The 19,753-nt window shown below is 47.2% G+C and overlaps 1 protein-coding gene across 1 annotated transcript in view; it reads right to left on the minus strand.

Annotated features, from left to right (window-relative positions):
- LOC138472587 (tyrosine-protein kinase STYK1-like) overlaps positions 1-19,753 on the minus strand; it is a 567,235-nt gene that overhangs the window by 68,455 nt on the left and 479,027 nt on the right. Inside the window, exon 9 of the mRNA XM_069610834.1 lies at positions 12,540-12,636. Coding sequence (XP_069466935.1) covers positions 12,540-12,636 — 97 coding nt within the window. The remainder of the gene's footprint in view (positions 1-12,539; positions 12,637-19,753) is intronic.

Consider the following 19,753-nt stretch of genomic DNA (forward strand, 5'->3'; position numbering starts at 1 on the left):
TTAATAAATGTGTACAATAGAAAATCCAAGAAAGCCAAAAACAGCCCACGAGGGTGAGCACTAATTTCTCCACAGAATGTGGATGGAAAGTAAAAAATGTGTTAACAAAACTTTTAGGTGTAACTCGCTTGTATCTAACAATGCAATCGAACAAGTCTTATAAAAAGCACAAGAAATTGATTTCTTCGTTGAGCCCCCTAGGAGTTAGGGAGCTCAGGCGATCAATCCAGAAGGATTCTCTTTAGTCCATCCTTTTTTGGAAATTCTCGTGGGTGTCTCTCTTAAATACCACTTCCAAAATCACAAATTGGATTTGAGCCAAGTTATGTTTCCTCTCATCCCAATGTCTTGCCACAGCTGAATTTGGATTGTGGTTCCTTATACATGACCTATGTTCATTCCATCTTGTTTTAGCTACCCTCAGGGTCTGACCCACATAGTACAGTCCGCATGGACATTTGATAGCATAAATTACGTTGTTTGAATCACATGTAGCAAAACTTTTTAGTCTGATTGTCTCCCCCGTGTGCGGGTGCTTCACTGTTTCGCCTTTCATGACGTAACTGCAGTTGCTGCAATTCAAACAAGGGAATGTCCCGATCCTTTCTGTAGTTCTCTTCTTGAGTGCTGGTTTGGTTTGGACTAGCCTGTCTTTAAGGTTCTGACTTCGCTGATAGGCGAATGTGGGAACTTCTTTGAACAGATGTTCTACTCGTTGATCACACAATAATGTGTTCCAATGCTTTTTAATAATGTACTTGATGCGATTACTCTGTCGTGAGTATTTGGACACAAAGACAAGAGGTGGGACTTCATCTTGTTTGATCTTTATTTTCAGTAGGTCTTCTCTGCTCTGGGTAGCTACACGTGATTGTGCTGTGTTAACTTCTTCCTCTGAATACCCTCTATCCAAAAACTTCTTCCCCATTTCCTTGATGGCAATTTTGTAATCCTCTGGGTCACTTACCAATCTTTTCACCCTGAGCATCTGGCTATATTGAAGATTTTTGATGAGACTCTGTTGATGGAAGCTGAGTCGTTGTAACAGATTGTTGCGGTCTGTCGGTTTGCGAAAGATGGTGGTTTGATATCCCATATTGGTGATCTTAATGTCTACATCCAAAAAATGGATATTTGCTTGTGAGTATTCATATGTAAATTGGATTCTGGCATCTTTTCTGTTCAAATATGTGAAGAAATTCAGTAGTTCTTCCTCTGTGTCTTTACATACTCCAAATATGTCGTCAATGTACCTAATCCATAGGCACAATTTAGGATTCCATTGCTCATTCTGTAATATGTATTCTGATTCAAATGTATGCATGAAGGAGTTTGCATAAGAGGGAGCCATGGTTGCTCCCATGGCAGTGCCAGCTACTTGAAGATAGTATTGATCTTTATATCGAAAGTATGAGTTGTTGCTTATAAATTCGAGGAGTACCATTATGAATTATTTTTGTGCTGGTATTTCTTCTGCATTGAGAAGTATCCATTCTACAGCCTCACTGCCTAGATCGTGGGGGATCGATGTATAGGGACTCTTGACGTCGATGGTGAAACATATGTTATTGCAATCAAATGGTGTTGAATTCAAAAGTTGTAAGAAATTAGTCGAGTCCTTGATATATGTGTTGGTTGTTTGGATGAGTGGTTGTAAGAAAAAGTCCACATATTTGCCAAGGGGTTCCAATATGCTGCCCATCCCTGCTACGATGGGTTTCCCAGGGGGTTTAATTGGATCTTTATGCACCTTCGGAAGGGTGTAGAAGTGTGGTATTCTGGGATGTAAATTCGTCAGAAATTTCTTTGTGTGGTGGTTAATCCACTCTAATTCTTCCGCTTTATCTAGCAATGTCTTCAAATTCTCTCGTATCTCTGGTGTTGGATCCTGTGTTAATCTAGCATAAGTATTAATATCACTCAATTGTCTCTCGCATTCTTCTTCGTATTCCGTAGTGTTAAGCAATACCAGACCACCTCCTTTGTCCGCAGCCCTTATTGTGATGGAAGGATCTCCATATAAATCCTGTATCAATTTCAGTTCATGGGGTTTCATATTATGTGTTGAGTGGCCTTTAAATCTTAGCTTCTCAAAATCCCTTGTCACTTGTTTTTGGAAAATTTCTATTGAAGGTATGCTTATAGGAGGAACAAAGGTACTTTTACTTCTGAACTCTTTCAATTCTTCTTCTTCAGTAGGTTGTTGATAATCCAGTTCGCTAAAAAATACTTTTAACTTCATCTTTCGAATTAATTTGTAGAGTTCTATTTTAGACTCAAATAGTGTACTATCATACGTCGGTACGAAGCTTAAGCCTTTCTGTAGTGTTTCTATTTCTTTGGTAGTCAGTATTCTTGTAGATAAGTTCATTACTATGTTTTCTTTTGTTGAAGTCTCGTATTGGGTTTCCCTTTTTGTCTTTCTCCTCCCCCGTCTCGTTCTCTTCTTCCTTTGTCTAAAAAAGAAGTCGGTCTGTCTCTCGGTGGTGTTTCTGATACCCTCGATGCTCCTGAGGTACTCGCTGCGTTGTCTTCTTCTCTATTTGGGGGTTCTCTTTCCGTATCTGTCCCTGAGCTTGATGTTTCACTTGAATTTGCAGGCTTAGGTTTCCTTAGTGGGGGACCGTACTTATCCATCCAGTTATAGACTTCATCTTTGAGATAGTCGTAAGTATCTCTTTTGAATTTACAGATTTTTTTAGATTCTAGTTCTGTTTTATATTCTGCCAATTTCTCATTTATTTCTTGGAGAATAGAATCCACTTCCTCTCTGTTCAATGCGGTTACCAAAGCTCCTTCAATTTCTTGGATTTCTTTGTTAAGATCAGATATGTCCTTTGCCAACTCTTGTATGGTGAGCAATATGAGGTCTAGAGAGCATTTGTTAAGTATAGCTTCCCATTTTTTCACAAAAGTTTTACTCTCTTTACATAATGTCGGTCGTAATTGGATGCGTAGCCCTCTTGGGATGCGTTGGCTTTTATGGTATCTCCCTAGCGTTATTGCATGTAGCTTCCGGTTGATTTCTTTTCGAATAAAGTACTCCAATTGTTTAATCTGTTGTTTAGGATCTTGTCGTTTAATACTGCCAGTTCCAAAGCCACTGCCTTTTATTAGACCCAATATGACATCCGCTTCTTCAGATGAGAAGCCCAATGTGACTGCCCTGTTTGTAGTCAGGGCTTCGATGTCAGTATATGACATCTTTTCTCCATCTAAGTCTAAGAGTTCTCAATTTGTTAATTACAGAAACTCAGGGTTGTGTGCTCCACCTCTTATTGTGCTAAGAAGAAAATCGAAAATGTGAAGAGGGAGAGGGGGCACCACTTATAGATTCAGTCTATTTGAAAATACATTAGTTGAGTTGATTCCAATATTTTGAATGCTTTTGCCTGGAGTCGCCAGTCCGAAATGGTCCTATAGCACAAGGACCTGTACAAACATATGATATCCAAAAAACAAAGTAACTCTTCTTTGTTAGGAAAGGCGCTTCACAGTTGGCCCCATTTGGTTGCTGCTAATTTATCTGCTGTGAATTTTGCATAAAAAGTCTTGGCCATAAGTCAGTGATAAATTCAAAACAGGATGATTTATTACAGGAAATGTTTAATGCACAGAGAGACACCCAAAAGAATTTCCAAAAAAGGATGGACCAAAGAGAATCCTTCTGGATTGATCGCCTGAGCTTCCTAACTCCTAGGGGGCTCAACGAAGAAATCAATTTCTTGTGCTTTTTATAAGACTTGTTCGATTGCATTGTTAGATACAAGCGAGTTACACCTAAAAGTTTTGTTAACACATTTTTTACTTTCCATCCACATTCTGTGGAGAAATTAGTGCTCACCCTCGTGGGCTGTTTTTGGCTTTCTTGGATTTTCGGTTGTACACATTTATTAATTATACATCCCAGGCATCATTAGTACTTGTATTTCCACTTTCTACTTCCACTCTCGACAGGATAGCCTGAGGCCATTACCGGACCTCTAGCATACCTTACTGTGACACCGCCAATTATTTAAGATATGACACATTTGAAATCCCTCACTGTAAGAGCATTAGGAGTAGCCTCTGGCCCTCCCCTCCTTTTCTTTAGACATACACAGAGTGTGTTCCATTCTCCTTAAAAGCATCTACATTCGTTTCTCCCAAGCGTCCGTTTCCTCGGAGACATCCCCGCCCCAGGGCTCGCTCCCGGGGGTGGGGCGCGAGGCATACGTGCTCCTGCTGGACCAAGACGCCTCGCCCCGTCTCCATGGTAACACATAAAAAGAAAGCGAACCTGCCGTGAACGCGTAATGCAGCGGCTCATTCGGCTTACACGTCCTGCGAGCACTAGCTGCTCGGTAAGTACTATCCGTGTCTATTTGACTACACATTTTCCTTTTAAACATCAGCAAAAGGGTGACAAGTCTTTATTTATATTATAGATGTATCTGTGTACAGAAGTACATTTTCGAGAAACTGGCATGACTCAGGTAGAACATGCTAATTCAGCTTTTGCGGATACACATAGTATACATTACACTATCAATTAACTAATTGACACTTCTATTTTGTTTTATTTCATCTACCTATGTAAACAGATGTGGCTTGCTCACGGAATGGTATGTGTTTTTGCATTGATTTCACTAAAATGTATTGGTTTAATGTGTTAAATGCGTTGAACATCTACTAGATATGAATGAAATATCAGTCATGTGACATCAATTTTTGCCTAAATACCGCCCTGATGAAGGTTCTATCCGAAATGCATTGGCACTAGAGTATTACGGGCAAACTGAGATGCGAACCCAGTGTGCTATTTGTAAAGACAAATTATATTAACGGACATTTCAGGAATGTGCATTAAACATTTCCTGTAATAAATCATCCTGTTTTGAATTTATCACTGAGTTATGGCCAAGACTTTTTATGTGAAATTCACAGCAGATAAATTAGCAGCAACCAAATGGGGCCAACTGTGAAGTGCCTTTCCTAACAAAGTAGAGTTACTTTGTTTTCTGGATATCATAAGTAATTCGGGTACTGCCACTTTTACGGTCTACTGCCCAACTCATGATGAGGACCAATGTCCCAAGAGGTCTTAGACATAACATTTCAAATGTTAAATATTTTTTTGTAAAAGTTTAGGCTGAATAGATATTAATGCAAAATAATTATGCTTGGTTTCTAATACCGCAAATTTGTACTCAGAGCGAACTAGTTTGCATTTTGTGGTGTGGTGATACTACACTAAGAATAATGAGTACAGCAAATGTTTTGCCGCTGGTATCCCACCATTGAAGCAGAGAAAGTATCCCTATCACATGCTCTCCCATCATGCATGGACCACAATGCTGTGGTCTCCAGTTTGTTCCAAAACAATCTTGACTGTACACCATATTAAACTCTTTTATAAACCTTTTGTATTAGTGTGTGTACCCATTGGTAATGTCAAATGTGACGATATCAGCAACGTCCTGGAAAACTTAATTTGTCATGTCATCAGTGCTTTCATGGATGACATCAGCTGCAATGTCAACTAAGATGTCATGGGTGGGCTCATCTTCAGCCTATGACCCTTCAGCCATATAACTCAACTGAAGTCTATCAAGAGATCAGCTCCCCACAACTTGCGTACAAACGTCAAGGCCAGCCATCGTGATACCTAGGGATATAAGACTCAACTCTAACAACTCTAACCTCTTGTAACGCTCACCTGATTCCCGCAGAGGCGCCGGTCTTGACTGGGTGAATGCCGTATCTTCAAAGGTGATGTGTAACACACGGTTGGCTCTTTGGGCTGGACCTCTGTGCACTGTATGTCTGACTCGAAGAGTAAGATGTCTGTAGATAGAAAATATGGGATTAATGAACTGGGGTTATTGGGTGCCTCTCTCCTCTTCCCTTTCTCTTCTCCTGTAGAACCCCAAAGGTTAACGCCCTCACCTTAGGTAAGTGAACGTCGAGCTCTCCATCTGCCTCGGGGCAGGGTGCCGTAACCAGTTCCTTCACTGGATAAGGGTGCAGGCCTCTTGACCTCAGAGGACTGCTGTCCGTCGTTAACTGCACGAACGGTAAGTTCTGGGCGCTTCAAATGTCTTAAAAGTCTTTTGTAATGATATCTCTTGTTTTGCAGAGTTCCGGCGATGGCGGATGGCGGGCTGATGAGAGTTGAGGATCGAACCCGCGTGAGGAATAGAAGCGCCTGGAAGCACGTAGGTAAGCGCTTGTAGCCTGCTTCACGATGCGCACTAACTGTCCCTTTTATCTTGCAGGTACAAGTTCGGAGCTTTAGAGAAGCTGAAGGGTGCTGGAATACCCACTGGATTCGGCGTGGGAAGGAGTGATGGCACATGAGTAATAAAGTTGCCCAATGACTTTAAACGCACCTTCTTTTGTCTTTCAGATGCGGGATGCAGCGCCGAAGGCCTCCGGAGCGTGCGAAGAGCTGGTAAGCTTTTGTCTTTCAGATGCCGGAATGCAGTGCGAAGAGCTGGTAAGCTTTTGTCTTTCAGATGCCGGAATGCAGTGCGAAGACCTCCGGAACATGCGAAGAGTAGGTAAGCCTTTGTCTTTCAGATGCCGGAATGCAGCGCGAGGCGTTGGTGACAGCCGATGGACCAGGTAAGGGATGCGCTGCCACTGAAGACCGTAGTGCTAACCTGTTCTTTCTTTGTCTTTACAGGTGCTGCTGAAGACTGGATTCCAGGATGGTAAGCCTTTGTTTCCTTAGGCCCAGGATCAGAAGCAGAAGACACGATGAGCGTTCTGCTGCAGAGAATGCAGAATAACCCAAAGCAAGATTCATCCATCGGGTGTGGTTTAAATATCCTCCTGTAGTGCTTAGGTGTCTCCTTCCACAGCCACGCCTAGGTAAGAAAAGAGTTCCTGCTTTCCAGAAGAGTTCCAGTGTTCTGAACCTAGGGAGTGGCTCCTGCCCCACCCAACAGGAAAAGTAGTCCCAAACAGAAGAGGATCAGGGGCTCAACTGGCAGGTAAGTAAGCAGCATGGTCTGCTGCAGGTAAGTCCACCCAAGCATTATGAGCCCGGCGCTTCCAGCGCTGGGACTGGGCATCTTTATGAGCCTGGTGCCACTGGCGTCAGGACAGGGTCCAAAAGGTCCCAATTGGGACTGGCTGGCACTCGGAACCGGGGTTATGGGTCTGCTTCCAAGGGAGTCGGGCAAGTCCTGATCTTTTGGAAGCAGTGATCATGACACCTCTGGAACTCCCTTCCATCACACCTAGATCTCAAACGTGGGATCCCGAAATTCTGGAGATCCTAAAAAACATATCTTCTGTATTGCCATCAGCCAATTTATTTCTTTATTGGATTTATTGTGCATTTGTAAGGTGCTTATACAGCAAGACATTGTGTTTCAAAGCACTTACAGGGCATGGAAGGGAGCATGGGGCAAAGGCAGTAGAATACAATAATGAACAGGATAGAGGTGGTCCTACTAGGCCTTGTGACCATTTGTATCGTGCAAGTGCAGAGAGAGAGAAGGGACATGGGAAGAGTGGGTAAGTGCTAGAAAATTCCCCACAGAAGGAAGAGCAAGGGAGTACGTTGCCGGGAACCGGTAAGTGCTTGGCAGAGGTCATATAGTAAAGAGTGGTCATCTGCCGATAGCACAGTCCTGTGAGGGCACACAGGCCAGTGGGTGCCCAAGGGCAGGTGCTGGGAGTCAGAGGGGTTGAGGTGATTGGGAGGAAGGCCAGGACCCAGAAAGACAGATAAGGGCCAAGGCCATCAATCCCAGCGACTGAGGGGTTTAGCACGGGAGGGAAAGGGGGAAGGAGGAGGCGAAGAGGACATTTTTGTGGCGCTTCCGGAATTTAAGGAGATCTGATTCAAGAGAGGGAGAGGGAGGCTGTTCCAGAGGAGAGAGCCAGCCGAGGAAGGAGATCAGCCTCAGGCACGCTGCTTAGAGAAGCGCTTGACACACAGAGAGTTGGAGCTGGAGGAACATAAAGACCTGTAGGGAGAGTATTAGGTGCAAGCAAGTTGTAGATAGCGTGGTCCCTGGCACCAGACAGCCTTATGGATGATGCAGAGGGATTTGAATTTGATCCTTGCAGCAACCTTGAGCCAGTGGAGAGATTTTATGGCTTTAGAGAAACAGTCCCTGGGCTTGAGGCCAAGGATAAGTCTTGCATTCCAATTTTGGATAAGCAGGCGGGCATCGGAGAGAGGAAGAGGGTAGATTAAGGAAGAGGTGGTTGCTGTCGGGAGTATAGCGTTTCACTGAATCCAATTTCACCTAATCAGAAATCTTCAAATTTATTTTTCTTCGAATTGGTTAGGTAAGTAGATGGGGGTGGAGAAAGGGAATAGGATAAGGTAGGGGAAAGTGGCAGGGACGGGAGGTCTCGCCCGCATAATACGTTTTTTTTTTTTAAAGAAAACAAATTTGAATTGGATTCGGTTCAAGCCAGCCAAGGAAAGAGATGGGCCAACATCAGTCAAGAAGACCAATGGCTACCCTAATGACCCAGTCTCATGTAAAATTATTCCTGGGTTAAATACCAGTAAGTAGTCAGTCTTACTCTTAAAATTGACTTCACCACCAAGCCTATTGGCATACCCTGCCAGGAAGGTTTTCCAATCTAAATACTTTACTCTGTAATGTGGTGTATCTTGAAATATATAACATACAACACTTCCACCATTTAGACCCTCTGGTCAAATCAGCACAGAAGCCACTTAGTTAACGCTGTCCTGAAGGCTGAACGACATCATACCCCCTTCCCAAAGCACAATGCAGCAGTGAAACAGTAGGAAGTCTGAAGAAGTATGATTCCCAGTATGCTGTTATTTACTGGCAGAGGATCAGTAGTGAGAGTGTATCCATTAGTGAGGTTAGATCCGTGGACAGAGATCCTGCAGATGCATCATGCTAGCTGTGAGGTTCGCAGCATGTACATAGACGCAAGAAATAGAGGTGCAGAAGGCAACAAAGAGCTGTGGGAGAGTAGCGCACGGCAAGGAAACCGGAGAGGGGCTTCCATCTAGAGTCAAGATGGCTGATGGGCGTTATGAAGGTTTGGAAAGCCACAGACAAGCAGCAGCAGGGGCAAATAAGACAATTAGCCAATTACAGTAAACAATGGAAAGTAAAAGACAGGGCAGAAGCAGTCCTTTAAGAGTCAACAGAGTAGTCGGAGAGGGAGCAGGGAGCAGATGTCTGGACCACAACTCCAGAGCCTAGAGTGGGACTGCAGACACAGACTGATGGAATCTGAAGTCCTGAGGCTCATGGGCCAACCTGTAAGGCTGTCCAATAGGTTGATGCTGAGAAAGGCAAAAAGTGGAACTATGTGGAGATTCTGAAGAGACAAAACCTGCATGCCAGTGAGAAGGGCCCCATATACCTTAATGGTGAGTCTGGCCCAATATTCCTCTGTAGTGGGAAATATACTATATTCCTTGTTAGTAAGACGGGCATGATATCCCTTATTAGTGGAAAGGGCGCTATAACAATTGATAGTGAGGGGAGCCCTATATCCCTTGATGGTGAGGGGTTTCTATATCACCTGGAAGCGATTGGGACAACATATCCCTGGGACAGGAACAAAGGAGCCAGGCACTATCCTCCTGGTTTGGAGTACAATTAGCAAGGTGGGGCTATATCCCTGTGAAGGTGAATTGTGGCAAAGAAGCATCAAGGCGCTACATTCTTGTGACTTTGAATTGACCTGGCTGGGTGCAATATTCCTGTGACTGGTAGTGTGCAAGAAGCCACTGGACAATCTACTCCTTGTTACAACCTGTTATAAACGTTGGTCCCTGTGGCATCGCGGCAGGACGTGCTGATCCGCATTTGTGAATCCCCCCAGCATGGTGGCGTATCTTTCTTGCTATTCTTTGAGTGCCGGCCTAGTTGTTTCACGTACTTCTCAGACGCCTCCAGCGGGTCATGTGACCGGATATAAGGAACCGATTGCTTTGCCTCCGCACGTCGCTACTCCTTTAGCCCAGGCGCTTCGTAAGTGATCGCCTTCTAGGGATCTTTACTCTCTGACTTGTGTTCGATTGCTAACTCTTTTTCCTCTTGTGTGCTTTAGCATTGTATCTTCCAGAATTCAGGGATTCTTTGATTCCATCCGCCGAGACCCCCTGCAGTGTATCTCCGGACCTCTATCCGAATCTAGTACAATTGCTTTCATTCTATGGTACTTACTTTCAGGTCCTTTCCTCTTCTCTCTTCCTAGACCCGCCATTCTGCTACCTGCTACTATTCTACTAACCATCCTCTTCTTCCGTACCTTCCAGGAGTGTTCCTTCCATCCCTTCAGCCTTCCGAGTTCCTTGATACACAGAGTGCAATTTGTCTGCATTAGAACATCTGAGGCAGATATAGTAGGCGCAGGGTTTCTGTGGGACTCTCCTCTTTCCGACCTTTACCTCTCTCATCAGCTCTTTCTCATTTCTACAGAACTCTTCCCCACCGAACTCATACTTCAGCAACACAGTTCCCGCAAGATTCCAGGACATTGAATCCAGCCCAGAACCCGTGTCTTCAGTGCCGCGCAGGTTTTTTTTCCCATAGAGGGTTTCCCTGGGGGCACAGTCCTCCCTTCTCCTGGTTGTTCAATCCGGGTGGGGAGTGATTGGGCTTATAGGGAAGCCTTCGCAGTAGTCAGTACCTTTGCCCTTCCCGGTTACAGCTGGATGTGCAGGTTAGTGCGTTCTTCTTTATATCTCTAACTGAGATAATCGCTATTCAGATAACACTCCTGAGATTGCCCTGAGTGTAGAGAACCTGAAGGAGACCTTTATCCTTACTAGAAAGGAAGTCCTTCCTGACACTTTTTTAGATCGTTCCCAGGCAAGAACTACCAGTTTTGTTGTCGATTAACCCCTAATCCCTACAAGCATTTATTCCAACCACCGTCTGATTTCTTACAAACAGGGGTTGCAACCTTGTTTCATGTGCCACATGCTTTGTCGGTCCGGCACACCATCAAAACACAACCTGGAGGAAGAATCTGTGAAATTACTATTGCTGATACATCACACACAACTACTGAACTTTCTTAAAGATGCAACAAAATGTTCAATCTGCATCAGGTTAGGAATAGCATCACATCCTTCCAAAATTGTAGCAATGGCTAGGCACCTTTTAAATGACAAAACAAACAACAGGAAGCATAACACCAGCAGCACACATCATGGATCAGCATCCCCTTTCCCTGCCAGACACAATGACCAACACCATCTTCTCTTCATGTGGCCCAATCACTGAACTGGTTCTCAGAAATGACTCCCCTTGCAGATAGTGTGTGCCCCCGATTGTGTGTAATGAGGCCCTGCCCTGTGAATCAAGCATTGGTTTTGAAAGGGGCCTGTATGAGGAGGATGCATGTATGTCATCTTCCAGCTCTCTGTTTCTCATGTTTGCCCAGGCAGCTGACACACACCCTAGACGGCCCAGCCCCTCCTCCCCCGCAATCTCTTGGCACTCCAGAGCAATGTCAGTTGTGGGTAAAGCGGGACAGGTCACCAAAGAAGGAATGAATACCTCCTTTGCAACTTCTTAAACCTGCAGTGGGACCCGGCACGTCAGCATCACTATCGTTGAAAAGTACGTTGGCCAAGTTAAAAACCTGATGAACAAAATACAATTCACCCTGGACCTGTTTCTACAACCACACCTACATAGTCACAATGTTTTATTTGATGAATCCTATTTCTCTATACTATGCTGAACGATGCGTATACATTTGCAACCACGTATATTCATTTTGCGAATTTTCTATAACATAATTTCATGTCTAGCAATATTCCAAGACAAGAGTTGAATAATCATCGCAGTATTGTATTTCATCCTATAAAAACTAGTTTCTAGAATTTTGACAGATTTTGTCGATGAAATCATATGTTGCTTAAAACAGAGTTCCACATGTTTTTCTCACATGTATTTACAATATAACCAAACATGTTTCATGCCCTTCATAGCTTTGGGAACTCCTTCAATAGTGGATATCTTGTCACAAATGTTTGTCTTGGAGTAGTCAAAAACCGGAAAAATGTGTCTGCAAATACATTGTTTGAAGATAAAAGCATGTCAGGAAATATGTATGATCAAATGACAAATTGGGAATGGTGGCTAGACTAGTGTGTGTGAAGGTATAGAAACAGGACCAGGAACATTGTACATCCATCATAAGACACATTTTCATAAACAAACATACAGAAGAGAGGCTACTAGAAATGCATAGTTTTAATTATAATAATAATTGATTATTATTAAAATGTGAACGCGGGATTGAACCTGAATTGCTCCGCGTCCATTGCTTCTAAGGCGAGCGCATTGCCCCTGAGCTATCCTCCCGAGCCAGAATATTTCTGTCTAAGTAGAATCCAGTAAGTCAAATGCTGTGTCATGTATAATTCCACTGTGTTATTTAGCCATTGGTAGTTGCTCATACACACTTACAAGTGGTCTGCTCGATATTTAGCGTGCTGCAAAACCTCAGTGAAATTAAATGAATACCTACTATCCTGCCTCCAGCAAAAGGCCAGTCTCCTAATTGAATGACACAACACTTACAGATGTTTGCTACACTGCTCCGGTTTCTGCATTCTGTACCCCGCCCGCAGTTGTGGCAGTACCTCAGGTGGCAATAGGTCAGGATATGGGGGAGACCCTGAAATAGAGAAGAATAACTCTGGGTCACATGACATCACATTATACCACATACAAAGCTCACAACATCACACTCAAGTTCAAAATGTCAAATATCACTGAGAGTAACTATGAATTAAATGTAGGTTCATCAATCATGCCATGTTTGAGTAGTAGGCTGCAGCCTTGACAGGCTTAATAGCTGTATTATTTCTTCTCAACCTTCGCAGAAAAGTAAAGTACTATTATCTAGGTAATCTGACAAAATGTATCCTACCTTCTGTATCTATTAGTACTCTCTAAACATGACCTTGAATTTATGAATAAAAACTGTTGATAAATTAAAACAAATCCCGAACAGATAGGAAGCCATCCATCTATGTTACGCGTGGCTGATAGATTATGGTGTGGAGGAGGGTGATGAAGTGTAAGAAATTTTGGAGCAGGAAAGTTGCCTTGAGTAGACCACGTTGATTTGTCCATAGAGCAGAGCGCAGTGCCTTGGAGTAGAGGATGTAGAAAAAAGAAATCCTGCAAAGCAAGGTAAGCCAACCTAGTTTGGTCCTTTTTTGTCGCACAATGATGAAGATAGTTTTAAATATGAATTAAGCAGGGAAATAGATAATGTGATCGAAGTCAAAGGGGCAACAAGATGGAGGCAGAACCTATGAGGCTTGAAAGACAAAGCTATTCAAGAAACGCACCCTGAATATAACGCTGCAATCCAGCTCTAGAAATCAACTGGCAGAGTCAAAAAGGTGCCTTACCAACAAAGGAAACAAAAGACTTAGCACTCATGTCTGGAACTTGTGGCTCAGAGCAGGCCCATCTAAAGCTCTGGTAAGCCCTAAAAAAAAAACTCACGCACAGAGCCCTCTCTGGGTGACATGGGCTTCCACCCCATTGACCTGAATACTGCCCTCGGTACTAAGTTATCCTTTCATGGCCAATGATCGGTCTAGTCCTTGGCTGTACTGCGCTAACCAGAAATTCTGCCCGCTATATATGTGTATCAGGCCAGGTCTACTATTGTTCTTTTTGTGGGGGGACTACTTAATGTGTATAATTATTTTTACTTGCTCAAATGCTTACCTTTACAGTTACGGGAATGCAGTCGCCAGGACACTGACCTGTGCAAACCCTTGTCTGTTGTGGTTTACCTCCTCTTTCGCCTCCCTATTCCCGCACACCCCTCCTTCTCCTTCCTATTGCCACTCTTGCCCCGCTCCAGCCTAACCCCCTCGATCGTGGGACTCTGGGGCATACTTTAGCTGTGTGTGGTAAGATATAAAAATCCAAATAAATAAATAAACATGCTTTTGTTCGAGAGAACCAGAACGCATGTATACCATAAGGTAAGGGAGCTGGGGAGAACCCTTGGATGTCGCTCCTTCTCCCATAGGGGAGGTCCTTTCCTATGAGACCAGGGAGGCGAGGCGACTACCCGATAGTCCCCCTTGGGGTGGTACTCAGTGGGCGGATCTCATGGGGAGGGATCCCCTATGGGACTAGGGATGACTGTCCAGGAAGTACGTGGTATACACAAAACATATGCCCACCTCCCTCATCTTCCTACCCCATAGAGAGTCCCATGATTCCACACACTTCCATGTATCTTTGTAGGGTAGATGACATGACCTCCCTAGAAAGTAATGGGACATGGAAGAGCAGGGATCACTTCTGTGAATCACCTACAGAAAACTGGGATGAAGAAGAACGCAAGAAACCCACTTGAGAAATAACATCAATACCGAGACAAGGAGGAGGTGAGGAGCAATGTGGAGTGCCCGCGGAACCAACATGAGCGGTCCAGACAATGTGAAACAAACAAGTACACGCTGATGATAAAAAGGGAAGAAGGACTTCATGATCTGTCAGATCCTGCCTGGAGGAGCTGGGAACTTTGAACGCAGCCGAAGCAAGGGAAATGCCAGGAGGGCAGAGGCCGAGAGACTTCGCTACCGGCAGAGGTGTCCCCGGTAACTCCACTGTAGTCTGAGCAGAGAAGGCAGCGGGGGGCAGGACAAGCAGCTGACGAGGAGTGCTGGTGTGCACAGAGAACTAGAAGCGCACTGTCCAGGAGCAGAGGAACGCAGCGAGTAAGCCGTGGTTCATGGAGAGACTGCTAGAAGCCTGAGTGAGGAAGAGAAGCCCACAGATAACCGGGGGTTGCCAGTTAGAAGCCTGGAAAGGTCCAGGTAGCAAGGACAGTCAGTGGGAACACTGGGGGATGGAGAGGTCGCAAAGAACAGATCTGGGACCCACAACAATTAACAAACGGCCCCCAAAGCCATCTTCATAAGTCAAAGTATGTGACAGGATAGTAAACCATGTCTGCGACATAAAGAAGAGAAAATCTCATGGGTGTGGGACCTGCACCCTTCTATCAAGTGTAACTCAAGTCATCTTCACAGTCACAGTACATGACAGGGGAGTGAACTAGGTGCGCTGTGAAAGAAAGGCCAGGGGAAGAGGAGCATACCCCCTGGCATTGTGAACTGAGGAAGATTAGGGGAAGAAGCATAACCCCCCTGACATTGTACTAACGCTTCTGAAGATTGCAGAGACCAATAGAAGGGAGTCATTCTCATGACATTACAAGAAGCCTAAGCGAGGCTAGGGCAAGAGAATCATACCCCCTGGTACTTGGGATCATTGTGCTAAAGTTTGTGAATATTGCGGCGATGGCCAAGAGAAGGGAGTCATTCTCTTGGCATTAAAAGAGGCCTGAGAAAGAAGCAAACCCTCTGGCATTGTGAATTGTACGAACCTGAAAGAGGCCAAGGGAGGTAACATACCCCTGGGCATTGTGAACTAGCAAGCCTCAGCAAGGCCAGGGGAAGGTAGTCCTCCTCCTGGCATTGTGAACTGCACAAACCTGAGAAAAAACAGGGGAAGAAAAGCATACCGCCCAGCCACTGGTGTTTGTGAACATTGTGAAGAGTCTAAGAAAGGCCAGGGGAGGGGAGTCATTCCCCCTGTTATTTGGAAATGTTGTGAAAATCCTGGGAAAGAAAACGGGAAGAGAGTCATTCTCTAGGCACCAGGATATTGAGTTAGAACTTTGCTTTAATTTGGAACTGATACTTTTCAATCTGGAACTGTTTGCTGTGCCTTTGAAAAGAACTTCAACCTGGGGAAGGGGTTCATTCCCTCAGGAAATACTTTCTTCAGACTCCTGGGAAGGTGGTCTGCTCTACAGAAGAAAGAAGCCATTCTCCTGTATTTAGAAAGCTCACGCACCTTTTTAGTTGAATTAAAACCATAAGGGATGGAAATAGGTTTTTGAAACCAGACGGTAGACTATATAATTTCAGCTGACTTCCTGACAGAATCCTTAGGGGGTAATTCATAGAATTCAGCGCACAAGTGGCGCACGCGGCTGGCGCACAGTGTGCGCGTGCGAATCCCTGCGCCAGCCGCGTGCGCTAAAATCCATTTCCGCGCACAGCGTATTCATGGATTCCAGCCACCAAAACCAGCCGTGGCGCACAGTGGCGCAGCGACCCTGCAGCAGCGCCAGTTACGCCCCCAAGAACGCCTCTCGCGCAGGGAAAAGCCATCAATATACCCAATCCAGCGCAAAGGGCTGTGCTAACCCTGTACCAGCACGGCAAGCGGGCTACGTGTATCACTGGGGTGCGCGGGAAGTACCTCACGCGATTGGCCCCGTGCGAGCAGGGTACGCGTATTTCAGGGGTGCGCGGGAAGTTCCACACGCGATTTCCGCAGGGTACGCGTATCTCAGGGGTGCGCGGGAAGTGCCACACGCGATTTCAGCAGGGTACGCGTATTTCAGGGGTGCGCGGGAATTTCCACACGCGATTGGGCCTGTGCGAGCAGGGTACGCGTATTTCAGGGGTGCGCGGGAAGTGCCACACGCGATTTCAGCAGGGTACATGTATTTCAGGGGTGCGCGGGAATTTCCACATGCGATTGGGGGTACGCGTATCTCAGGGGTGCGCGGGAAGTGCCACACGCGATTTCAGCAGGGTACGTGTATTTCAGGGGTGCGCGGGAAATTCCACACACGATTTCATCATGGTACGTGTATTTTGGGATGCGAGGGAAGTTTCACACGCGACATCAGCAGGGCACGTGTATTTCAGGGGTGCGCGGGAAGTTCCACACGCGATCTCATCAGGGTACGTGTATTCCGTGGTGCGGGGGAAGTTTCACACACGACATCAGCAGGGTACGTGTATTCCAGGGGTGCGCGGGAAGTTCCACACGCGATTCCATCAGGGTACGTGTATTCCAGGGGTGCGCGGGAAGTTCCACACGCAATTGGGCCCGTGCGAGCAGGGTACGTGCATTTCAGGGGTGCGCGGGAAGTTCCACACGCGATTCCATCAGGGTACGTGTATTACAGGGGTGCGCGGGGAGCACCACACGTGAATTGCACGTGTGGGTCCTCCCAGGTGTTCTCTCTACACCCTCCACGGTCCCTGCAGGTGGCTCACACCACAGGGGCCTACCCTGCACATGTCCTGCAGGCACACCATCCACCATGGCCATGACCCCCAGCCAACCCACATGTCAACTTGCACTACTGCCCACCAACCTGCACCCCCAGTCACCAGCGGCACCCTCCACCAGGCCCCCACCCATGTCTCCCAGCACCCCCACCCCCTAGCAGTGCAGGGGCACCCACCACCAGGCCCCCACCCATGTCTCCCAGCACCCCCACCCCCAAGCCACCAGGGGCACCCACCACCAGGCCCCCACCCATGTCTCCCAGCACCCCCACCCCCCAGCAGTGCAGGGGCAGCCTCCACCAGGCCCCCACCCATGTCCAACTCATGTCTCCCACCACCCCCACCCCCAGCACTGTGGGGCACCTGCCAGCAGGCCCCCACCCAAGTCCAACTCATGTTCCCCACCACCCCCACCCCCCAGCACTGTGGGGCACCTGCCAGCAGGCCCCCACCCATGTCCAACTCATGTTCCCCACCACCCCCACCCCCCAGCACTGTGGGGCACCTGCCAGCAGGCCCCCACCCATGTCCAACTCATGTTCCCCACCCCCCAGCAGTGCAGGGGCACCCACCACCAGGCCCCCACCCATGTCTCCCAGCACCCCCACCCCCCAGCCACCAGGGGCACCCACCACCAGGCCCCCACCCATGTCTCCCACCACCCCCACCCCCCCAGTCACCAGGGGCAGCCTCCACCAGGCCCCCACCCATGTCTCCCAGCACCCCCACCCCCCAGCACTGTGGGGCACCTGCCAGCAGGCCCCCACCCATGTCCAACTCATGTTCCCCACCACCCCCACCCCCCCACAGTGAAGGGGCACCCACCACCAGGCCCCCACCCATGTCTCCCAGCACCCCCACCCCCAGCCACAAGGGGCAGCCTCCACCAGGCCCCCACCCATGTCTCCCACCACCCCCACCCCCCAGCAGTGCAGGGGCAGCCTCCACCAGGCCCCCACCCATGTCTACCACCACCCCCACCCCCCAGCACTGTGGGGCACCTGCCAGCAGGCCCCCACCCATGTCCAACTCATGTTCCCCACCACCCCCACCCCCCAGCACTGTGGGGCACCTGCTAGCAGGCCCCCACCCATGTGCAACTCATGTTCCCCAGCCAACATGTCATCACAATCTAGATCCCTGGTCCCTATGGTCAGCCTCCAAATGCAAAACACCCACCCGAGTATTGCATCCACCCACTCATAATTTGCAATTACATCACAGAACACCAATTGCAAGTTCCGAAACAAACACATCTCCCTCACATACACCCAATGGGTGTCAGTGAATCTCAAAACACATATCATGAAATGCATGAAACCAATGAGATACCACACATTGAAGTTCACCAAAAAAAATATGTATTAAAGGAAACATAAATAGAATAAAAAATGAATAAACAGAAATGTGAATGTACAAAAATTAAAAGGAGCATGTCCGTGAAAAAAAGCAAAACCAAAAATAAAATTCAAAAGTAATGTTCTCCAAAGTCAATGTCCACAAAACAAAATCCAATGGGAAATAAAAAATAAAGCCAAAATACAATCCAACAGTGAACTATGTACATGGGAACAAGCCAGGGTCCATTATCCCAACAAAAGAAAGGAAACCTATCTAACTACACTAACTAATAAAATAAACGATATACAAAAATGTGGCCAATGTCCGAAAGGTCCAAATAAAATCAAAACAAAAATGAAACCTAACACTACCTACATAACTATGTACAAGGGCAGCGGGCTAGTTTCACGGCTCACTTGTGGATGTCCCGGGCCAGGGCATCATCGAACTCCTCCTCAATGTCCCGGAGGCGGTCCTCCTCCATGTCCCCGAGGGTCCGCAGGGCCGTCGACGTCTCCACCTCCAAACCCCTGCGGATTGCCTCGAGGCACTCGGCCCGCCTCAGGGCCCTCCGCATGGAGTTCTCCGCCCTGACCATTGTGAGCCGTGCCTCTTCCGCCCGCTGCCGCTCCTCATCTATGGCATGGCCCAACCGCTGCCACACGGAAGACACTCTCTGTCCTGGGTCCTCCTGCCCTCCGGCCGATGCCTGCCCCTCCGATGTTGAAGGCCCTGAGCCTTCATGGCTCCAACCACGTTGCTGCTGCTGCTGTGCCTCTGCCCGTGCACTGCCTCCTGCTGCCTGCACATTCTCCGCCGGCTGGGGTGCAGTCGTAGATGTGGCCACCCCTGCTGGACGTCTGACTCCCGACTGTGGCAGGGATGCCTCCTCCACCAGCCTGGCCGCACCGTCAGAGGCAGCTCCACAGGGCACCCAGGTGACTGATGGGTGGGAAGATGGCACGGAGGACGACTGGCGCGTAGGGGCTCCAGTTGAGGAGGGGGTCGTAGCAAGCCCCATCAGACGGAGGAATCTGGCCTGGGTGACCTGTCCCAGCAGGCTGACGTGGTCAACGAGCCATTCGAGATAACGTGCAGTCTCTTCATGAAAAGACTGCAGGTCACCTCGCATGGCCCGTTGACGCAACGCCACACCAGCCAGGACAGGCTCAACCCGGACCTGGATAGCCACGTCCACAGGCAGAGGAAGGCCAGTTGTCGTGAGCTCATCCCCTGCCTGAAAACGGGTCTGGACGTAGGCATCCCTGCTGGTGCAAGATGATGCAGGGACAGGATCAGGGCCAGGATTGCACACAGGCA

This window comes from Ambystoma mexicanum, chromosome 8 (assembly GCF_040938575.1).
Source record: "Ambystoma mexicanum isolate Mex_15411 chromosome 8, UKY_AmexF1_1, whole genome shotgun sequence".
Classification (NCBI taxonomy): Eukaryota; Metazoa; Chordata; class Amphibia; order Caudata; family Ambystomatidae; genus Ambystoma; species Ambystoma mexicanum.